This window comes from Bufo bufo, chromosome 5 (genome assembly GCF_905171765.1).
Source record: "Bufo bufo chromosome 5, aBufBuf1.1, whole genome shotgun sequence".
NCBI classification, from domain to species: domain Eukaryota; kingdom Metazoa; phylum Chordata; class Amphibia; order Anura; family Bufonidae; genus Bufo; species Bufo bufo.
This window is the reverse complement of record NC_053393.1, coordinates 394,921,906-394,944,590: the sequence shown is the minus strand read 5'-3', so window position 1 is coordinate 394,944,590 and position 22,685 is coordinate 394,921,906. Positions and strand designations below refer to the sequence as shown.

At 45.8% G+C, this 22,685-nt stretch overlaps 1 protein-coding gene across 3 annotated transcripts in view; it reads right to left on the bottom strand.

Annotated features, from left to right (window-relative positions):
* CDKAL1 (CDK5 regulatory subunit associated protein 1 like 1) overlaps nucleotides 1-22,685 on the bottom strand; it is a 963,682-nt gene that overhangs the window by 608,723 nt on the left and 332,274 nt on the right. For all 3 annotated transcript variants that reach the window (XM_040432802.1, XM_040432800.1, XM_040432801.1), the window contains one exon: nucleotides 18,311-18,414. In XM_040432802.1, the coding sequence (XP_040288736.1) occupies nucleotides 18,311-18,414 (104 nt within the window). The remainder of the gene's footprint in view (nucleotides 1-18,310; nucleotides 18,415-22,685) is intronic.

Here is a 22,685-nt window from a genome sequence, read left to right as displayed (position 1 = left end):
TGTACCCTAATCCTGCAATTTTCACACTGGTCACTAGGCCTAAAATATGTTAGGACTTCATGTCTTAAGAGCCGCTACATGGGACCCCATTTACTTCTATGGGAGAGTATTTTTAGGCATGCTGTGTGTGCAGAGGTCAGGAGGGAGCTGATAAGCGGTGATATTACCTATTGTGATATCCTATAGAGGTGTTACTTGTCATTGTAAATCTGCAGAACAGGAAATCATGATCCATTATTAGGTCATCGGTGCATCCACAGTACACTTGTTTTCGGCCCTGTGCCGCACATGCACATGTGTGAGAACACAGGGCCAGGCAGTGGCGACACAATCTCGCCTGTGTTCTATCAAACAAAGCAGCTAGAGAGGAGTGGACTACAGAACGAGGCTCCAGTGCAACAAGAGCAACTGCGATTCCTTTGTTGCACCAAATGCCTAATCTGCATATTGGCAAAAAGTCTCATAACTTGGGAATGGAGCCTTGGATCAACAAAAGAAAAACAGTGGCCCAGATATACTAATGCTAAAGATAGTGTAAGCTTAGACTGACTGTCTAGACCTGCACCAGATTTTATACTGTGTTTCAGGCTGGATGATAAATGTGCTGCAGGGATAGACACTTTTCTCTCACTCTATACCAACTACTGTTTGACTTACTTTTAGACACATTTTTAAACCAGAATTATGGAGCAAAATGGCACATCTAAAGACCCACTAAATTTTAAACAAAAGTCCTCCCATTTCCACTAAGCCCCACCTCTTGTAAAACATGTCAGAATAAAGTGTATAAATCCTAGATTTGCCAAATGATGCCACGCTTTAGGCGCAGACACATTAGTAAATCAGTGTTTTAATCAGGTGAGCTAAAGCTATATGTATATGCAGTAAGGCTGCTTTCACACTTGCGTTGTTTTCTGGTATTGAGATCCGGCAGAGGATCTCAATACCGGAAAAAAAGTTTCCGTTTAGTCCTTCCGTTCCGTCAGCATTACGTTTTTTTCTGACCGGACACAAAACCGATGCAAACTGTGGTTTTGTGTCCGGTCATAGAAGGGGATCCGTCACGAAAATAATTTAAGTCAATGGTGACAGATCCGTTTTTTTCCATTTTGATTTCACACAACAGCATTCTAACGGAACAGATGCATCTGGATGTGCAAAATCAAAACTGATCCATTTAATTCCGGTATTAAGATCCTCTACGATCTCAATTCCGGAATTAACAACGCAAGTGTGAAAGTAGCCTTAGCTGGACAGGTTGGCTTTTAATGGGACCATAGATTACAGATTTTAGACAGTAGTTTTCTCACTTGTAGATGGCAGATGTCTGCTCTGTATAGGTTGTTGTTTTGGACAACCATGACATAAGTTAAACGACAAATCACAGATCAATCTGTGCCAAGATCTGTGGTCTTGACTGGGCTTCCATAGAGGGGATACAGATCTTCAGCATAAACATTTCAACAACGAAAAAAAATCATGACATCTTTCAACAGATATATCTGCCTTTGGCTGGCCTCTGTCATGCTTGCACGTTTCTCAAATTGTGACAAATGGACAGCAGACAATGGTCTAAAATTCAGCTCTGTCATTCCTCCAGAATCTCTAGTGTAGGCCAGCTAAAAACCAGTTTCATGAAATCATATTACGGACCTGTGCAAGAGTCAGATATACTGTAAACTGAGGACATTACTGGATTACCTACTGCAACTTTAAGTAGACCTGTTCCAGAAAAATCCTTGAGAAAGGTTTTCCTAACCTGTCAAGATGGGTTTTGATGCCATCATTGGCTCTCGATATATAGGACTCATGCACAGAGCCATGATACACATGTAAAACCAGCCTAGCAATGTTGAATTACAATTGATGTAATTATTTCTAACTAGTGTACCTAAAAGAAAATTAAAATTATTATTGTTAAATTATTTCTTGCCGAAACTCTTAGGCTGGTTTCACACAAGCGAGTGTCACGCTCCAGACTTGCAGAGCAGCTCCCGTCCTGACCTTCCTAGCACTGACAGGGTGGCATAACATTATATTGATTTATGATGCAATGTAACCCTTAGAGGTTTGGAATGTATTGGATAACACTGGCATAATGCTGTTAGTGTAACAAATTTGATCACACGTGGCATTTTTATGCCATCCTAGTCACTTTCCAAAAAACGACCCATGGCGAGCAGGGGCGGATTAAGTGCATGATAGGCCCGGGGCTGTCTACCCAACTAGGGGCCCTCCCTCCATTTTAGTTTAAAAAAAATTCTGTACGAAGAGGCTGCGGTGCTTCATGAGCACCACATTCTCTTACTAGGCCATATGACATCACATTCATCGTTCACGTGGCCTAGATGAAGCTTAGTCCCATACAAGTGATTGGGGCTGAGCTGCAATACCAAGCACAGTGATATTAAATGGACAGTGCTGAGCAAAGAGGCTGATTGGCGGGGGGGCCAGGAGTTGGACCCACACCATCTCATAGATCTCAGAAAACAGATGTCATGGATGTTACCTGCAGTCCTATGTAACAACCCACATAACATAGTGAATTAGTGTGTTATGTGGGCTGTTACATAGGACTGCAAGTGACATCAAATAAAAATTTTAGTTGCCAAATGATGATGATAAAAAATAGAAAAAACACTTTGAGGAGGATATGAGACACAGGTCACAGTAGTGAGCCCACTCTACATAAAGGAGAATACAGCACCACATACCTCTTACTTCCAGTGACATCTCCAGCCATGAAGATATTCTCTTTCCTCTTCTCCTCCGTTTGACCCAGACAGCCATGACAAATTCTTTCAGCCACATCTAGTCTCTGTTAGATTTCTTATAATTGGGGTCATTCAAACTGGTCTAAAGTAGAACTGGCTTAGTTGCCCACAGCAATCAATCAGATTCCACCTTTCATTTTCCAAAGGAGCTGTCAAAAATGAAAGGTGGAATCTGTTGCTATGGGTAACTACTTCACACCAGTTTGATAAATTATCCCAAAAGGTCCCTATAGTGTCTACAGCAGTTATAATGTCCCCAAAAATAATGCCCCGTAATAGCAACACCCCCCACACTTCTCCCATATAGAGCTGCAGTAATAGAGTATTCTACCGATTAATCGAGTACTCTAATAATAAAAAAATGAATTAATAGACTGTTTTCCTTCATAAAAACACATCAGACCCCTGCCATCAGTCCCCAAGACCCTTTGTTCCCCCCTGTGCGATCAGCCCAAGTGTATCAGCTCTCCCCCACCCCAGTGCCATCAAGATGACATTATACTGCATGGGGCAGCTGGGGATAAGGTGACATTATACTATACGGGGAGGATTATACTGCATGGGGTGGCTGAGGCCAAGGAGACATACTGCATGGGGATGGGCCAAATGGTGACATTATACTGCAACCAACCAATAATTTGCCCTGTGTAATAAGCTGCCCCCACACTGCCCCCCTGAAGTGATTTTCCCCCACACTGCCCCCATGTCCTCCTCTGCCCCCCAAAGTTGCCACACAAAATAAAAATAAAATAAAAGCTATACTTACCTGTGTCCGAGATGGTGAGGAAGGCCGCAGGCGCGCAATCTTTATTGAAACCAACAAGAGAAGAGAGACCAATAACCCCATTGAAGAATGAGAGAACACTCAAATATATGTAGTTTATTAAGGCGAAAAATAAAACACTGAGTGTAAAACCGCATATTAATGGGGGAACTGTAAATTCGCCCAGAGTGACATATAAGCATATGTATTGCACACATGTAAAGGATCAATAAGGTCACTCAGTGTTTTATGACACCTTTTCCTTGTTAGTCTGGTATATGTGAGGGTGGGGGTTCACGGTCCCGCTACACGGGGCGTCCCATCCCCTTTACCTTGTGCCTTCGTGTTACTGTATATTTATAATTTTTCGCCCTAATAAACTACATATAGTTTATATGTGTGTTCTCTCATTCTTCAATGGGGTTATTGGTCTCTCTTCTCTTGTTGGTTTCAGTATATTATACTAGACCCCAGTGTATTTTTTTTATACCTTAGAGTTTCTTATAGGTTGGCGCAATCTTTATTGTCCTGCGACCCGGCACAGGCACGATCTCATCAAGCAGACCTGTGCTGGGATTATACTACCACATAGACCTGCAGCCTACTAGGCCTGAAGCCTATGCCGCAGTATGTGGGCATTCGGGGCAGCGTTGGGCGCCCCAGCGATGCCGGGCCCAGGGCTGTCGACCCGAACGCCCCAATACACCATTGATGGCGAGGGAGGAGCAGGGTCAGTTGGCCAGACACATCTGTCTTCATTTGCACTAGTTCCTTGGTGCAAATGAAGGCAGAAATCTAAAGCAGCACAAGGCCTGCCTGAGGGTGCGCCTCATCATAAATTATGTGCATGATTTGGCAGCGCAGGGGATAACATAGACTGACATAAAATGCCAGTCTAGGATAAGCCTCTCCCTCATCATTCACTGGTCCTACGACTGTCAGGCTAGGATAGGAGAGGTAGACCGGTGAGGATTACCTCAATAGTTTGCCCAAAATATCTTGTAACCACTCAACACCTTTCTACCGTTTCAACTGGTAAGTCTTTAGGGGTGCCAACATTAAGAAACCAATGTGCATTGACTGACTGCCAGGACAAAGGATAGGAAGACATTTCGTTCTGGCATTGTCACAGCACTGAATTTTATAATTGTAATAAATGGAAGGGATTGTCCAGTGGTTAAATATTCATTAGAAAAGGAAAAGGGATTATACTACATCACTTATCCCTTGCCGCTCCTGTTCCAATGCTTGCTAGGTCCCTGCTTTAATGGTCCTTTAACTAACTAAAGCGGGTCACAACTGTGGCCATTTCCTGCTGAGACGGACCAGGAAGCACAAGCCAGTTGGGAATTTGAGAAGTCTCTGAACAGAAGCAGACTGGTGACTATTGCAGACTTTCTTTAACCCATTTTGCCCTTTTTCTAAAATATTAATAACTGCCAGAAAATATAATTTTTCCATAACCATAATGATTATTTTGGCAGTAAAACCCGGCCCCTTCTAGCGATAGTACAGACCGGGGAGGGGCGGATGTGTTTTCTATATATCTATGAGACTGGGGGTAGTAGTCAGTTGTTGGGAGGTGTGAGAACAAGCCGAGGCGTTCTCTCCTGGATTTGCTTCAATATGGGAACTTGGAAAATGTGTACCGGCAAACTCATGCGTTAACTCCAGTAAACTGCTCACGGGTGATAACGCCCATTGCTCAGTGCCCATCTTCGTCGTTCACAAGCCGATTTCATGACAGCCGGTAACTTTGTGATGTCTTTTGTTTTGTACATGAACGCTCTGAATTGTAAAGTGCTGTGCAATATGGTGCAATAAAGATTATTATTTTTAATGGATATAAAAGTTTAACAAATTGCTTAGTTAAGAAAAAAAGCATTTGTTTCCTTTAGTAGGTAGATGTTGCTCTGTCCAAGTAAAGGCGCACCTTTAACATTTAATATGTGCTGTATGAAGACTTTCTGGGGCAAGGAAAACCTTGTATGATCTTCTGGAAAACAGTCCTACTCAGCAGCTTTCTGCTGTATTCCCTCCTAGATATTGCATGCTTTGCAGTACTTGAAAAGCCGTCTTGGGTTATAAACACAACGGCCAGCACTAATGTCCCCATTTGTCATACCAATTACAGAGCAGACCAATGCCATCACTAAATACTCACACTACAAGCTCCAGAGCTCATTCAGCTTGTAAATTAAGTGTTTCTCTCCTTTTCATAAGGTTCCCAGTGACTTAATTACTAAAGCTGAATGTGCCCCTTGTAAAGGTTTTATAAAATCCTAACTAGCTCCTTGACATGCCTCGTTGCTCCAGGCTATATAAGGTGTCTGACAAAATGAATTTGCCTGCACATGGAGAAAAGCATCAATCAACACCTAACTAATGTTTGACCATTCCTGTCTGCTCTGCATCCGGAACATTTCAGAGTACGGAGGGTTAAAAAACTGTAAAGATTCACTAAAGATTGCTCAGATTGATTGATCTGATCTTTAAAGGGGTACTCAGCAAATCATTTACAATGGCCGCCAGCAACCTGACCTAGAATGTGAGCAGAACCGTTTGCCACCACTTGCAGAGCTGCCTGAGGGAGGGAGAGAGGGGGGGGGGGGGGAGTAGGGGTTGAACCTCACTACATATTACATTGCCCTAAAAATAATGGTAAAGCTGTGTACCCAACGGCCGCTAATGCACCTTGAATTATAATAAATAGCTAATTAAGCTGCGTTTTGACTCTTATGATGAACTATGGTTTTTAGGCACCTTGATGCCCAGAGCAAAAAAATATATATTTTCTGTGGGATGCAAAAGGCTATCTTACGATTTAGGCTACTTTCACACTTGCGTTTTGGCTTTCCGTTTGTGAGATCCGTTCAGGGCTCTCACAAGCGGCCCAAAACGAATCAGTTTTTCCCTAATGCATTCTGAATGGAAATCGATCCGCTCAGAATGCATCATTTTTTCCTCCGTTCCATCTCCATTCAGCTTTGGAGGCGAAACTGAGCCAAACGGATCCGTTCCGACACACAATGCAAGTCAATGGGGACGGATCCATTTTCTATGACAATAGAAAACGGATCCGTCCTCCATCGACTTTCAATGGTGTTCAAGACGGATCCGTCTTGGCTACGTTAAAGATAATACAAACGGATCCGTTCTGAACGGATGAAGACTGTTGTATTATCTAAACGGATCCGTCTGTGCAGATCCATGACGGATCCGCACCAAACGCAAATGTTAAAGTAGCCTTAAGGAATTTTAAGACTGTTGCAGCCTCAGGCCAGCTTTGTAAAAGAGTAAACTGTACAGTGGATCATTGTAATAAAACTAAAGCTTACTGATACTGATCTGTAAACCTGATAGCTTTAAACAATATTGCGCAATTGAAAACAGAACATGAAATATAACTAGTAAGACCAGCTTATCAGGCAGTGGTAATGGCTGAGACACAACCAGTATGTACAGGTCACATAAAAACACTAAGACTAGTTTCACACTAGTGCTTGAACATCTCAGGCAAGCAGTTTTAGTTGGGTCGATTCTTGGCATATCTGCTGGGTTGCTGCCGGATCTCTGCAAGTCCCCAATATAGTTAAAGGGGTTGCTTGGGTTCAGAGCTGAACCCGGACATATCCCCTTATCCCCCCACTTAGCCCCCCTGACATGAGCATTTCCCTTAACCTGCACTGCATTGCGCAGGGCAAGGGCTTTTTTGTTTACATTTTTACACTGCTAGGCCGAGGCTTCGGTCTAGCAGTGTTCCCGATGATGTCACCAGCACTGATGAGCAGGCTTTAGCGCTGCCCTAGCCATTTTACAGGATCTCCAGAAAAAAGCCCTTTCCCTGCAAGATATAGCACAGGGCAAGGAAGATAAGCTTATGTCAAAGAAGCTGAGTTTCATTCATTTCAATGGGTGGCAAACCATGCTTTATTTCCAAAAGTATGCTCTATCTCGGAGCAGAATTTGCACTGATTCTCCCTTTGAAATTAATGGGAAGCTGGAAAAAAAAGCTGAAAAACTGCTTAGAAAAGCAGAGCATTTTCACAATCTGTCATATGAACATACCCTTAGGGGGAGATTTATCAAAACAGGTATACGTTGATAACTCTTGCGCAGCCGAAGGATGCACTTAATTTAAAGTGAGGTGCAGGTCTCATCACAAATTAGGTACGTCCTCAGTCAGTCCGCGCACCTAAAATTAAATCTACAGCAGCTCACAGCTGCAGTAGATTTTAGTCTTCATTTTCTCCAGAAAACGGGCATAAGAAGATGAATATGAGGGCCACACTGGTCATGCCCTTTCCCCACCACACCCTCTTTTTGCAATGTAGTGAAGGCTGCATACAAATGCAATTGGAAACAAAAATGTAGTCCCACCAGTGTAGTCGCCTATAAGGGTTTTGCAACTTTTCCTTGAGAAAAAAAGTCACGGGGAGATGATGAATCGTCCCCTTATTCTCCAAAAACATTCAGATTTTTTAATAAAAAGGAGATTTTTTGTGAAACTCGCCTGTAAAATCTTTTTCTCGTCTTTTCCATTGGGGGACACAGACCATGGGTATAGCTTAGGCCATTACTAGGAGACGACACTATGCAAATAATAAAAAACAGCTCCTCCTCCACTGGCTATACCCCCATGCTCCAACAGGAGGACCTCAGTGCGTGCAAAAGCAGTAGGAGAAGGAGATCAGAAACCAAATATTAACAAAGAAAAGCAGAACCAAGGATCACCGCCATCGGGCCGTTAACCATAAGGTCCCACTAGAATAGAACCAACCCCTCCTGCAACAGACAAGAATGGGTGGGAGCTGTGTCCCCCAATGGAAAAGACAAGAAAAATATTTTACAGGCGAGTTTCACAAAAAATCTCCTTTTCTCGCCCATTCCATTGGGGGACACAGACCATGGGACGTCCTAGAGCAGTCCATGGGGTGGGAAGACCAGCACCTCCAGAGGGAAAACGTCCAACGGTTAAACAGGAACCACAGCCTGCAATACCTTGCGCCCTAGGGCAGCATCAGCCGACGCCAAAGAGTGCAGCTGGTAGAACTTTGTAAAGGTATGTAAGGACGACCAGGTGGCCGCCTTACAATGTTGTGATGTAGAGGCTCGATTGCGCCTAGCCCAGGAGGCCCCCACCACCCTGGTGGAGTGTGCGGTAACACCCGCTGGGGGAACCCTACCCCAGGACCGATAGGCCATGGCAATAGTCGACCGAATCCACCGAGCCACAGTGACCTTGGAGGCCGCCAGACCCTTGCGAGGCCCCTTGGGGACCACAAAAAGGGAGTCCGAGCGGCGAAATGGGGCAGTAACCGACAGGTACACCCTAAAGCACGGACAACATCCAGAGAATGGAGAACGCGCTCCTTGGGGTTTTGCCGAAGCGGGGCAAAAGGATGGCAGGACTATGTCCTCATTAAGGTGGAAGGCGGGCCCACCTTGGGCAAAAAGGAAGGGAGTACCACCTCGTCCTTGTGGAAGACCAAAAAGGGCTCTTTAGAGGAAAGGGCGGCCAGCTCCGATACCCTCCTGATAGAGGTGATGGCCACCAAAAAGACCACCTTCCAGGTGAGAAAGCTCAGGCAAAATATTCCTATGGGGCTCAAAAGGAGCCGCCTGGAGAGAAGACAGAACCAGGTTTAGATCCCAGGGGGGCAGAGGAGGGACATACGGAGGGACAGAATGAGCCACCCCCTGCAGGAAGGTCCTCACCGGACCTAGCAGAGCCAGAGAGCGCTGAAAGAAAATGGCCAGAGCGGAGACCTGACCCTTCAGAGAGCTCAGGGACCTTCCCATCTCAAGACCTGACTGGAGAAAGGAGAGGACCACCGGAACGGAGAAATGAAGGGGAAAAACGCCTATCTTCTCACAAAAGGCAAGAAAGGCCTTCCAGGTACGATAGTACGGTATATCCGGGAGGAAGCTGGTTTCCTGGCTTTGATCATGGTCTTCACGACAGAGTCCAAGAAGTGCCTCTTCAAGATGGTGGTCTCAACAGCCACGCCGTTAAACAAAGTGGTTGAAAATTCTGGTGGAAGAGAGGACCTTGAGACAGCAGCTCCTCCCTGAGAGGAAGAGGCCACGGAACATCCGCCAGCATCCGAGTGACCTTCGAGAACCAGGCGCGGCGAGGCCAATCAGGAGCGATGAGGATGGCTGGGATTCCTTCTGCCGCGACCCTGCGAAGAACCTTTGGGGGTAGAGGCAGTGGTGGGAAGACAGAGGAGTGCGAAGTCTTGCCACGGAGACACCAGAGAGTCCACCCCGTACGCCTCCGGATGCCGAGCTCGGGCGAGGAACATGGGAACCTTGTTGTTGAGCCTGGACGCCATCAAGTCCACGTCCGGGAGGCCCCAACGGCGACAGACGTCCTCGAATACGTCTGGATGCAGAGACCACTCTCCCGGATCCACCCTGTTGCGGCTGAGAAAGTCTGACGTCCAGTTTTCGACCCCTGGGATGTACACTGCAGACAATATTGGAACGTGAGCCTACGCCCACTGGAGAATCCTCTTCACCTCCTGCATCACCGGCCGGCTGCGGGTTCCGCCCTGATGATTGATGTAGGCCATGGCTGTGGCATTGTCCGACTGGCTCCTTACCGGGAGACCCGTTAGGAGAGGGGGTCCAATGAGACAGATAGGAAAATTGCTCTGAGCTCCAATATGTTGATCGGAAGGCGGCCTTCCACTTCTGACCAAACCCCCTGAACCTTCCGAGCCTGGAGAAAGCCGCCCCAACCCAGGAGACTGGTATCTGTGGTGACGACTGTCCAGGAGATTGGGAGGAAGGATTTCCCCGAAGTCAGATTCTGAGGGGAGAGCCACCACGGGAGGATCATGCGAACTCGAGGAGGAAGGCGGATCCGAGAGTCCAGACCCTTCGATGTCCTGTCCCAGAAAGACAGGATCGCCTGCTGCAGAGGCCGAGTGTGAAACTAGGCAAAGGGGACTGCCTCGAAGGCGGCCAGCATAAGCCCCAGAACCTGCATGCACTCCCGGATGGAGAGACACGGGGAATGCAGAAGGCGAGACACCGACTCCCATATCCGTGAGAACTTGCAATCCGGGAGGAATACCCGGGCTGCAGTAGTGTCCATAATCATCCCCAGGAAGGTCACCCTCTGGGAAGGTTGGAGAGAGGACTTCGGGAAGTTGATCAGCCAGCCGAACTGTTGCAGAGTCTGAACAGTGATCCTGACGCTGTCTTTGGCCTGGGGACGAGAAGGAGCCTTTATCAGAAGGTCGTCCAGGTAGGGCAGCAGAGATATGCCCCTGGTACGGAGAAGCGCCATGATCGGCGCCAAGATCTTTGCGAATACCCGCGGGGCTGTCGCCAGCCCAAAGGGAAGGGCGACGAACTGATAATGAGGGTCGCCAATGGCGAAGCGCAGGAACCTGTGGCGAGATTCTGCGATAGGGACATGCAGATAGGCGTCCCAGATGTCCACCGACGCGAGGAACTTTCCTGGAAGAAGAGAAGCAATAACTGAGCGGAGAGATTCCATCCGGAACCTCCGCACCCACAGGGACTTGTTTAACAGCTTCAGGACCAGGACCGGACACACTGATCCATCCTTCTTTGAGGAAAGAAACATTCCAGAGGTCTGGAAACTAATTCTATCTTGTAACCGGGAGTTACAATTTCCAGGGCCCAGGCGTCTTGAACGTGAGCCCTCCAGACATGCTGAAAGGAGAGCAGACGGCTCCCCACCGCAAGCGGTGGGGGCGCACCTTCAGGCGCAGGACTGCTTGGGAACCGCGGGGCGGGCAGAACTCCCCTGGAACTGTGCCCGCGGGCGCCAGGAAGGTTGAGGCTTATAGGAAGGCTTCTTGCGGGAGTCCTGAGAGCCGCCGGAAGAGGGGGCTGTCGCAGACCTGGTGGAGGAGAAGCGCCGAAAGGACTAGTTTCTAGAGCCAGAGGGCCGAGCTCTGAAGGCGCGCTTGGATCTAGATTGGAGCAGGTGTGTACTCTTGCCCCCCATAGCGTCAGAGATAATCTCATCCAGCTTAGCACCGAAGAGCCTGGAGTCTGCAAAGGGGAGGTTAGTGAGGGAGCGCTTGGAGGAAGCGTCGGCGTCCCAGACCTTCAACCAGACCTCCCTGCGCTGCGTGACCGAGAGGGCCGAAATACGCGCAAAGAGAGTGCTGACGTCCAATGAGGCCTCACAGAGGAATGTTGTCGTCTGGGACATCTGGAGGATGAAGTTTAGGTTGTTTGCAGAGGCATCCTGCTCCACGAGGTCCTGATGATGGCGCTGCAACCCCTCCGAAAGTGCCCTGGCTACCCAGGCCGAGGCGAACGCGGGCCACAGACCTGTGCCCGCCAGAGAGAATCTGGCTTTGGAAAGAGTCCAAACACCTATCAACTGAGTCCTGTAGGGAGGACCCATCCAGGACTGGTATTGCCATATTCTTAGCCAATCTGGCCACCGGCGGGTCGACCTTAGGTCGAGAAGACTACTACTGCTCGTTATCTGCCGGGAAAGGATAAAGAGTATCCATACGCCTCGTAGCAGAAAAACGGTGATTAGGGCGTTCCCAAGCCTTAGAAAGGACCTTGGCGAACTCGCCATGAATGGGGAATGTGACTGCGTCTGGTTTTCTGGAATTGAAGAGGGGGAATTCCTGGCTACTAGTAGAAGGAGGTTCCCCCTGATGTCAAAGGTTTACGTGCCGCCGTAACCAAGTCTGCCACCATGGTGGAGAGCTTAGGTGAGGGTTTCCGGCTCCATGTCCTCGTCCGAGCCGGACCTTCAGACCTGTAATCCCTGCGAGAGAGAAAGGCTGAACACGCCTCCAGGCGAGGGGGGGAAGCAGAGTCATCCGAGGAGGGATGCTGCTGCGTACGCTGCCTCTTAACGGTCGAGCGTCCTCTGTGGGGGGCACTGGGAGGTGGAGCGGTGCTAACGCAGGCACCACAGGCGGTGGATCAGTGGCCGCCATGCGTTCCATAAAGGTCATGGGCGCGCGCGAGACTTGGGCCAAGTCCGCGGCCGCCCTAGCTATGGCAGAGGCCCAGGAGGGCTCCGCGGGCTCCGAAGGGGCGGAGGAGGGACTGGGCTGGTTTGTTGGAGGGGGAGGTGGAGGTGGATTATCCTGTCCCGAGGAGAAGGCAAGAGTCACAGGAGCCTGTAACCGATAGTGGCAAGCAGCAGACCTTACAGGATCCCAGTGGGACCTGAGGTGTCGCTTTCGATTTTTGGGGGGCCCCAGGGCTTGGCATGATGGCGGCAATCCCGGAGTCAGGGTCTCCTACAGCTTTGCGGAACACTATCTGTCCTACCGTGACCTGTGAGGAGCTGGAGTAGCATTCAAGCATAGAGAGGCGCTGAGGCAAAGCGGAAGGCTCCGCCCCCAGTCACATTGCGGTAAAAATTTTTGCGTGGGGGAACTATGACAAAAGGCAGACCCCGTCTCCGAAAATGGCGCCCACCGCCAGAATGCAGGGAAGAAGAAGGAAAACCCTCCTCCCTCTCAACCAGCCGGCCCTCCCAGATCCACAGGTAAGCCCTAAAGAACCGTGTCACAGTGTAAACACGGTTGGGGGGGGGGGGGGGCTTGCAGGAGAGACCGGCAGTCTTCACCTTCTGTACCGGACCAGCAGGGGGTCACCTCTTCAGTCATCTGGCACAAGGAGTGGCAGTGCACTGGATAGAGGGCAGGACTAGGTGACCCCGTATCTGATAGGCCACCGGAGCTGCAGGTCGAGCCCGGTTCCACTTATCTTCTGGGGGTAAAGGGAGGTAGCCGGGGACGGCCATTAGACCCCGGCGCTCGCTCCACTGAGAGACCAGGGACGCATCATGTGACCCTGCTTCCTCTGTTTAGAAAAAAACTAACAGGAAAAGAAAAAACTACAGGGACAACCCTGCAGGAGTGTCACCTCCTTATCCGACACTAAGCTAATACTGAGGTCCTCCTGTTGGAGCATGGGGTTATAGCCAGTGGAGGAGGAGCTGTTTTTTATTATTTGCATAGTGTCTCCTCCTAGTAATGGCCTAAGTGTCCCCCAATAGAATGGGCGAGAAATGTGGATTGTTGAACCTAAATACGCAAGAAAAGAATACCTCAGGACTGATTGTAAAGTTTAGTCACATTTATGTGTCAAAATTGTGAAAATCGATTTGACAGGGAGAGGGAAAAAAAAAAAGTGAGTGTGTATAGAAAATGAGGAGGGGGCTACACAGATGCAAGTTGGACATGCTAAGCAATTCATCATACTGCAAATGGATGAAGGGATAGCAGCAAATCAAACCCAGAGTACCATATGTTCCCATTACGGGGAAAATTTATCTTGCATAAATTGATAAAAGCCATGCCAAGTGACAGTTGTTCCTTCTGGTTTATCTACTACTTTTTTTCTTTTTTAATTTACTAAGATTGCATTACATTATCTTAGATGACAATTTTTATGCTCTAGTGTAGGCGAAATCTCGCAATCTGCAAAAAGAACAAGTCCTAGAGGATCTGGAACAAATGTCTGACTATTTTACCAGGTGACATTTCAGCGTTGGAGATGAATAGCCTGGTTTGCATTTTCCAATTGCTAGCATTGAGGGACAATAGGAATGCATTATAAAGAAGGCTAAGGTTTTGTCTATTATGCAATAAGTTTATCACACTTTTACACAAATGTTAAACTGGTATTCCATTTAACCAACCAAATTTTTTTTTTTTAAACAAACAACTCACATTGTCTACCTAACCTCGTGTTTTTGACCTTCATGCACATTCCCAGTACCTTTTTCGGTACCTAGTCTGCCCATAAGATTATCAGATTTTTGATGTACACTATCATGGCCGATGTGCTTGTACCACATGAATGAAGTCAAATGCCGAAAACTTCCCACAACCCCCTGGTTCACTTGAATGCCTTTGTGCACATTCATCTCCATTAAGCTTCATCATCGGTTGGCATCAGCGCCATGAGGCGCTCTGTCATTGGTTGGAGCAAAGTAGAACGCTAGCTAGGGGATCAAATCTCACTGTCGTAAGTATAGCAATGCAAGGATGCACTCATGTACACGCTACCGTGAGTTCCCTTAATCCCAGTGCATGATCAAATAGTGAGGCAGATGCCAAAAGGTCAGAACTAGGGATGAGCAAATCGACTTCGGTTGTTTCATGATTTGCATAAAACTTGTTTCAATACTGTACGGAGTGCTCGCTCCGTACAGTATTAGAATGTATTGGCCCCGACGAGCCGAAATTATTACTTCACGAAGTGTCGTGGGACTTCGGGTAATAATTTTATAAATTGATTTCTACTGTAAAAAAAAAAACATTTCCGTACTCTGGTTCGGTTCCAAGTGGTACCTTGAAACCGCACCCGACTTCGGGAAATGGTTTTTGAGACCTAGTCAAGAACCGCAGTTAACAGAGCAAAACAAAATCCCACATGTAAAGACTACACTACTGGTTAGAAAATAACACGTTTTCCTCTCCTGAAACAATGCTCCTTAGAATACACGATCAACGTGTTTTTTCTAGGTGCTGTTTTCGGTATTATGCAAGTCCTTTCTGTTATAATAAATTACGTTTGAATTATTCTACATTGTAGATTCAAAGGCTACATCCATACTGGCGTCCAGCTTCAAGGATCCATCATTTTTGAGGACAAGAACAATGCTATGGTGAAAACTTTGACATCAACCATTATAATTCAATGTAGTCTGCCTGGCGCTATCACATGACACACCTGGCAAAGAGCGATCAGTGGCAAATTTACGAAGAGCATTTATCAGGAACCAGCTCTGGCATTGTTATTGCACTGAGAATAAAGGGATCTTTCTGGATTTCGATATTGATCAGCTATCCTCCGTGCAGACCATCAATATCAGATTGGCAGGGGTTCAACACCCAAAACACCAATGTTACGGAGTAGCTCCAGCACCTGAACTACACAAGCTCTGTCCATTGTGCAGTAGACGGAAACTCCAGTTATCAGCTCCATCTGCTACACAATGGACAGAGTTGTGTGCTTCCAGCGCCTATGAAACCGAGGCCATCAATAATAAAATCCTGGAGTACCCCTTTAATTGCCAAGGCAATAACATAAAATAAATATATTAAAATGTATGAATACATTGCCAACTGAGTGTTACATTCCCAGTGGTCAAAGGGATGTATCCATGCACAGTCTGCCACAATCTCAAATGGCATCACTAGCATCACCCAGTTGCCATGTATTCATACAATTCTAAAAGGAGTAATAGAGGAATTGCACAACACAGAGCCATAAAAGAGATGCTACAGAAGTGTCATTACATGGGGAATACAATTATTTACTGAAACAGGCATGTCAGGAGTGGAAAAAGATGGGCAGTTTGATGGGGTTCCTTATGCACACAACCTTTAATTGGAGTACAAATTATTACAGAGGATTCACTTAAAAAGTCATAGAGTGGGAATAAGGGGAATATTTGATCCTGTCGTTAATGCAGGCACAAAAATGATCATTTCTGGGCAGCAGATCATGTGGTCTAAATATCGATAAGTGCCCAGAAACAAAGCAGCTGTACGGGAACGAGCGATCGCAATAGCGATCCCTCGTCCTGATACTGTGGAGTAGATCACTGCATGTAAATGTGCAGTCTCCTTCACTGAACGAGCAGCCGACTGTCGGGAAGGAACGCTTCCTTCCTGATAATCGGCTTTAGCTTGGCCTGTGTAAACCCGCCTTTAAACCTAACACTTTTGTTTAGAAAAGATTAGGGTTGTTTCGATACCAAAATTTTGATTCGGTTTCGATACCATTAAAAAGTATTGTGATTCTTGATACCATTCGATACCACGCAAAAAATAAATTTAAAAAAGCCCAAAAAAGCTGTGTGCATTCCACATTTTATAGAACATCTGGCCCAAAATCGAACAGTCCTATTCTATTTTTTTGGGGGACAAGGGAACTAAAAAAAAAAAAAAAAGGCGAATCGCACGGTTTTTATTTATTTTTATGTTACGACGTTCACTGCATAGGAGATTTTTTTAACTATTTTAATAGTTTGGACTTTTCGGATGTGGCGATATGTAAATAGTTTATTTATTGTTTATATGTAAAAATGGGAACACTGCCCCACCAATGATTTTAATACTGGGGAGGGGGAAGGTGCACTGCGCCACAAATGTTTTTAAAGGGGTTCTGCACTTTGTTTTAACTGATTATCTATCCTCTGGATGGATCATCAGCTTCTGATCGGGGGGGTCCGACACCCAGGACCCCCGGCGATCAGCTGTTTGAAAAGGCAGCGGCACTCCAGTAGCGCCATGGCCTTCTCACTGTTTACCGCCGGCCCACTGACGTCATGGCTAGTATCAACTAGCGTGGGCGGGGCTAAGCTCTGTTCACTTGAATGGAGCTTAGCCCCGCCCACGCTAGTTGATACTAGTTGTGACGTCAGTGGGCCGGCGGTAAACAGTGAGGAGGCCGCGGCGCTGCTGGAGCGCCGCTGCCTTCTCAAACAACTGATCGGCGGGGGTCCCGGGTGTCGGACCCCCGCCGGACCCCCTTTAATACTGGGGGAAGGGGGGGGGCGCACTACGCCTCCGATGATAATTAACGTTTAATACAAATACAACCGGCGGCAGAAACACATTGCCAGCACCCGACATCTGACAGGGAGGAGTTAAAGAGGACCTTTCACCTGTATAAACGATGTTAACTGAGTATGCTGCCATATAGAGCGGCGCCCAGGGATCTCACTGCACTTACTATTATCCCCGGGCGCCGCTCCATTCTCCCGTTATAGGCTGTGAGCTGTGCGCTGCGATTGGCCAGCGCTGCAGCCTAGGAGAAGGAGACGCCCACAGGACAAGAGAAGACCCGCCTACTATAACTTAAGAAGCAAAGGTACCGGAGCCTATAACGGGAGAACGGAGCGGCGCCCGGGGATAATAGTAAGTGCAGTGAGATCCCCGGGCGCCGCTCTATATGGCAGCATACTCAGTTAACATCGTTTATACAGGTGAAAGGTCCTCTTTAATTGCGGCAAACACAGTGCCCTGTCAGAGGTCGGGTGTCGGCAATGTGTTTCTGCCACCTGCATTTGTAATGTATTAAACGTTCGTTACCATTGGTGGCGCAGTGCGCCCTCCCCTCCTCTTCGTTCTCATTGGTGGCAGCACAGGGGTGAGGGAGAGACTGCTTCCTTCTCCCCATGCTGCTGAGGGAAAATGGCCGCGCTGAGAGCAGCGCGATCCATGTTCTCTTATACTGGGCTGTGCAGTAGCACAGCTTAGTATCGATAAAAGGCAAATCCCGGAATAGTATCGATACCGGGACAAAAGTATCGATTGGGTATCGAAAATTCGATACCCGAAACAACCCTAGAAAAGATACTCTAGTTTTCTTACTCCGCTCTCCTACTGGAGTGAGATTGAGACTTTTAAAAAAGTCTCAACGATAAATCTGGAGTGAAACTCATTAACCTAGCTAACCATACCATAACCACACTTTTCAACCCAAATTTGAAAACTGGAGTGAATGGTGTAAAAAGTTGCAAAATCCCTATTTTGAATCTAGAATTCTGGAGTGAAGGCATGATAAATCTGTGCCATAGTGTAAAGCAGAGATACCCAGAAGGTGACACATTGCTCTACTGTGATAATATGCCATTCATAAGGTTTGCGGCTTTAGACATTTTTTTTTATTGGATACAGTTAACATAGTGGGTCCCATTGATCAGGAAAATAGAGTTTGTAATCCAATATTAGATTTCAGTCTACAGCCCTCATAATACGTGATAAGACATATAGCAACGGTTTCTTACCTTGGAAGGATTGCTTTGCGCGATCGACCAACTCTTCTATCGAGTAACTGGCGAGCTCTCCTCTAGCATGTTTTGTCTTGCAGTATGTGCACGCATTTAAGCAGCTGTAAACACAATAAAAAGACAATTATCACTAAAATATTTCCTCACAAGCATGGGTATGATGTTATTCTTACTGTACCACTGTGCTTTGCCACTTACAAAACATAAGTCCCCATGAAGCTGGGCTAAATATTTTAGTAATTTCTAAAATGAAATGTATCATTAAAAAAAAATATATATTTTATTTTACATTTTATATATATTTTATATATACACACACTCACACGTACTGTATATATAATAGTGTATATATTATATTTGAAATAAAATTCTAAAATCCCTCCGTTTCTCACTGGCCACTAATACTAACTATTCCTGTTCTGTAAAAATCACTTTTCATTAGTAATCTCATTGTTATCTTAGGCAGGATTATGATGAACATGTATATACAGATGACAAGATACACCATTTACAATAGGTGATGGTCATGGTTTATATACCGTCTTTTTGCACAAGCCACAAAGCATGTCTACAAAACTCTCCCATAGAAGTGAATACACATCTCCTGTCTATTGTATCTATGGTCTATGTGGCTACTGTAAAGTAGATCTCAAAATATTGTTAGCATCTAAGGCAAGTTGGCCATCCCCATAATCACGTACAGAAAAAATAAAAAAAAATCTACAATCAGAAAATAAAACAGACTTCACTATATGGCTTTATTTACTAAAAATAAATATAGGTGATACATTCTTTTTAAACCTGTCCAGGAACCATCTCAAGTTGCATCAGGGACAAGTGCTCTCGCGTCATTGTGCATGCACTACACATGAGGGACATGAGGTGTGCAGCCCTTAACTTCTCACCAGGAGCATCAGGCGACCTGCATTGATGAAGCCATCTTTCACAACAGTATCCTGGTGGCTTAGTGGCCCCCAAACCAGGTGACACGTTCCCTTTAATGGGGAATACAAAGCAAAGTCTGTTCTCAGTTGCACCATGTTACTTTTCCAAGGTAGGCCATGCTAGTAATAGTGGCTGATACAGCTCTTCGTGTCATGTCCATACCATTCCTTACTTTACATCTCCCTGGCGCACCAACCAATGATAATTTGCCATCAGTGAAGGGTCTACTTAAAGGGATTCTGTCACCAGATTTCACCCCCTCCAGATAAAAATAAGGTTATGTTCAGGGAGCTTTCACGATTCCTAATGTGGTCTTATAAATGTAATCTGTAGGCTCATTTTGCTAAAAAAAAAAAAACGCTATTGCTAACCTGTCATTCAACAAAATAAGGTGCCCAAGGGGATGTAAATGGATCCAAGTTGCCGCCCGCACCAGCCGCCGTTCGTGCCCAGCTCTGCCTTTCCCGACCTCAGCGCCACCTCATAATCCTGTGTGACGCCTCCGGCAATAACAGCTAAGAACAGCTCAGCCAAGATGGCTGCCCCCATAATAGTGTTCAGAAAACAAACTAAATATCTACACTTTATCAGGTTTTAGCTGGCAGACACAATGAAAGGTGACATGCTCACTTGGAGGTGTGGCAGAGTGTAAAAAGGTTTAATCACAAATCACCATTCCATTTAGCTTTTGGCTTCAGAAACTTTCACCATGAAAATACTGGGTAATCTGCAGGCGGCATGTTATAGAGCAGAGTGAGCTGAGCAGATTGAGGTATAGTGGGAAAAGATTTAGTAAAATGTGTAATTTATTAATTTAAATTCCTTTTCATTCTGGGCTTTGACATTAAGGAGGCAGTCCTATCAGTGAGTGACAGCCTTACCCCTATGACTGTGAATACAGACATAGCTGTCAATCACTGATAGGACCGCCTCCTTGACTTCACAGCTTTTTAATTAATTACATTTTACTTAATCTTTTCCCATAAAAATACAATCTGCTCAGATCTTCCTGCTCTATAATAGGATTTTATGGTGACAAGTTCTCTTTAATACATAGAGATTCTATTGTACAGGAGAAAAACAGGTCACTTGTTGAAAACAAAATCCGAATACTAATTTTTATCACTATTTGCACATACACTTGTGGCAAACATATTTGACAAAAACAGTGCTCTCCTTCCTTGTTTCTAGTCAAACAAGTTAATTGAACATATTCAGTTAATGTTACTGGCAAACAAAAGGCAAACAATGACATACAGTCAGTGATTCATAACTGGGTATTGCCAATGCAAAGTCTGCTTGTGGATATAAAATGACTGCTGTGAGCGTCTACACAAAGCTAGCTCCAACATAAAATGATATAAATATTTATATGCAAACAGTAAAATTCCAGTGCAATGCAGGACTACCTGAGAATGTTGAATACCTTTATCCATGTATCACCTCTAGTATCCAAAAGCTCAAATCTTGACTATCAACCAATAAGTCGGAACTGACACTACAGGTCAGATACTACGATGTTAAAAAAAACGTAAATCAACCACTCCGTTTCTCGACAACTGATCGTAAACTGACTGCTAATTTTAGCAATAACAAAGCGTCAATCTATTTATAGTCCAATATTGGCAAGAACCAATATGGCCGCTTTTCTGTCTTGGAAAAATGGCTGGTACAACATTGGATAGGCCATCAATTTCAGATCTGTAGGGGTCTGACACCTGGGACCCTCAACGATCGGCAGTTAAAAGTGTCCGTCACTCCATGAGCAGCACCATGTGACATCTCCGTACATCGGCTACATGGCCTAGTTGCTGCTTAGCCCCATTCAAGTCAATACAATGTACGGCACTGTGCTTGAAAAGCTGCCGGGAAAAAGGGCTCCGTTGAGCACGGCAGTCCCCTTAAATTGGGACTCTGAACCCTGCTGCTCTGATAATGACATATCCTAAGGATAGGTCATCATTATCAATTCCTGAATAACCCCTTTAAAGTGGTTTTCCCCAATAAAAGCTTGTTTTGCACCTTTAAAATACACTTCTCAACAATAAAATTGTAAAACCGACAAGTTGGAAGGTTATGCAAATGAACAAACTAGCAGATGTTGCTAAGATCTGCAGATCAAATTTTAAGCAACCTACTCAATCTGTGGCATGTAGGGAGGGGCATAAAAGCCAGATTAAAGGAAAAGTTTTATCACCACATAAAACCTCAACAAATCGGATCAAGTACTGTGGGATGATTATGTGATGGCTCCTGTTTTGGTGGCTGGGATAACGATGACAAACTGAAATGACTGCAAGAGGTGCACAGAGATGAACCTCTGTACAGAAAGATCACCTGATTAGAAGAATGGCACATAGTGATCCATCCTGTACTGAAAGTGAAACTGTAAGTCAGATCCCAAGCCTAGAGGGGCAAACAGTGTCTACACAAACCATCAGAAGACATTTGCATAACACTGGACTACGCGCCTGAGGTCCAGCTTCAGGTGTTCCACTGACCTCACGCCACCGCTCTCGAAGGCTATCATGGTGCAGAGCAAGACGGCAATGAAGGCTAGAATGGAGGCCTAACCTCTTCAGCTATGAAATCTGCTTTTATCTTGGACTCAATGATAGTTTGAGATTAGTCTGAAGACCTTGTGGGCAACGATGAAGAGGACTTCACAAGTGAACATAACACAAGTCCTACTCCCAGGACTATGGTGGGGGTGGCATAATGTCCAGTATTAGGACCCTGTTGTCTTCTCTTCAGGTACAGAAACAGCTTGTCATTTTTGTCATGGAAACCGGTAGAAGGCCATTTCTCCAAAGTGTCTCAGGAGTAGACATTTTGCTACTGTGACCTAGTATTTGTGGTTTACATGTTCTTTGGATTATAGGCAGCATCTCCGCCATTCAGCAGGAGCTAGTGACGTATCCAGAGTCCAGTATATAAGGTCTGTCACTATTTGTGATGCCCACAGTATTATCCAGGACAACAATTTAGTTATAACAATGGAATGTACTTTATGGTGACTATATTTAAGAAAATACAATCCTACAAACATCCGTACTTTATGTAATAATCATCTGAATCCAGACCCCCTGAGAAGCCCTTATATGGGCAAAACGCGTTGATATATTTGGTTAAGGGGTATTTTGATACCACACTCTTATGCCAACTTTCATCTAGGGTGGGGCATTATCATTGCTATATGTATGTAATTTTCATATTTTTTTCCCCCCTCTTTGTTAGGGTGATATAGGGAAAGCAGGGGAGATACGAGGACAGGGAAACCCCACCATCAGGGGTGGTCCCTGGGCTAAGGCTAGATTAGGATCATACTAGGGGAAGATTTCCCGTACAGTGAGACCTTCTTCCCTATTTGTTTGTTGCTGCATTACGTTTATTGGTCACAATTGTGGTGGATGCCATTTGTGCAGTA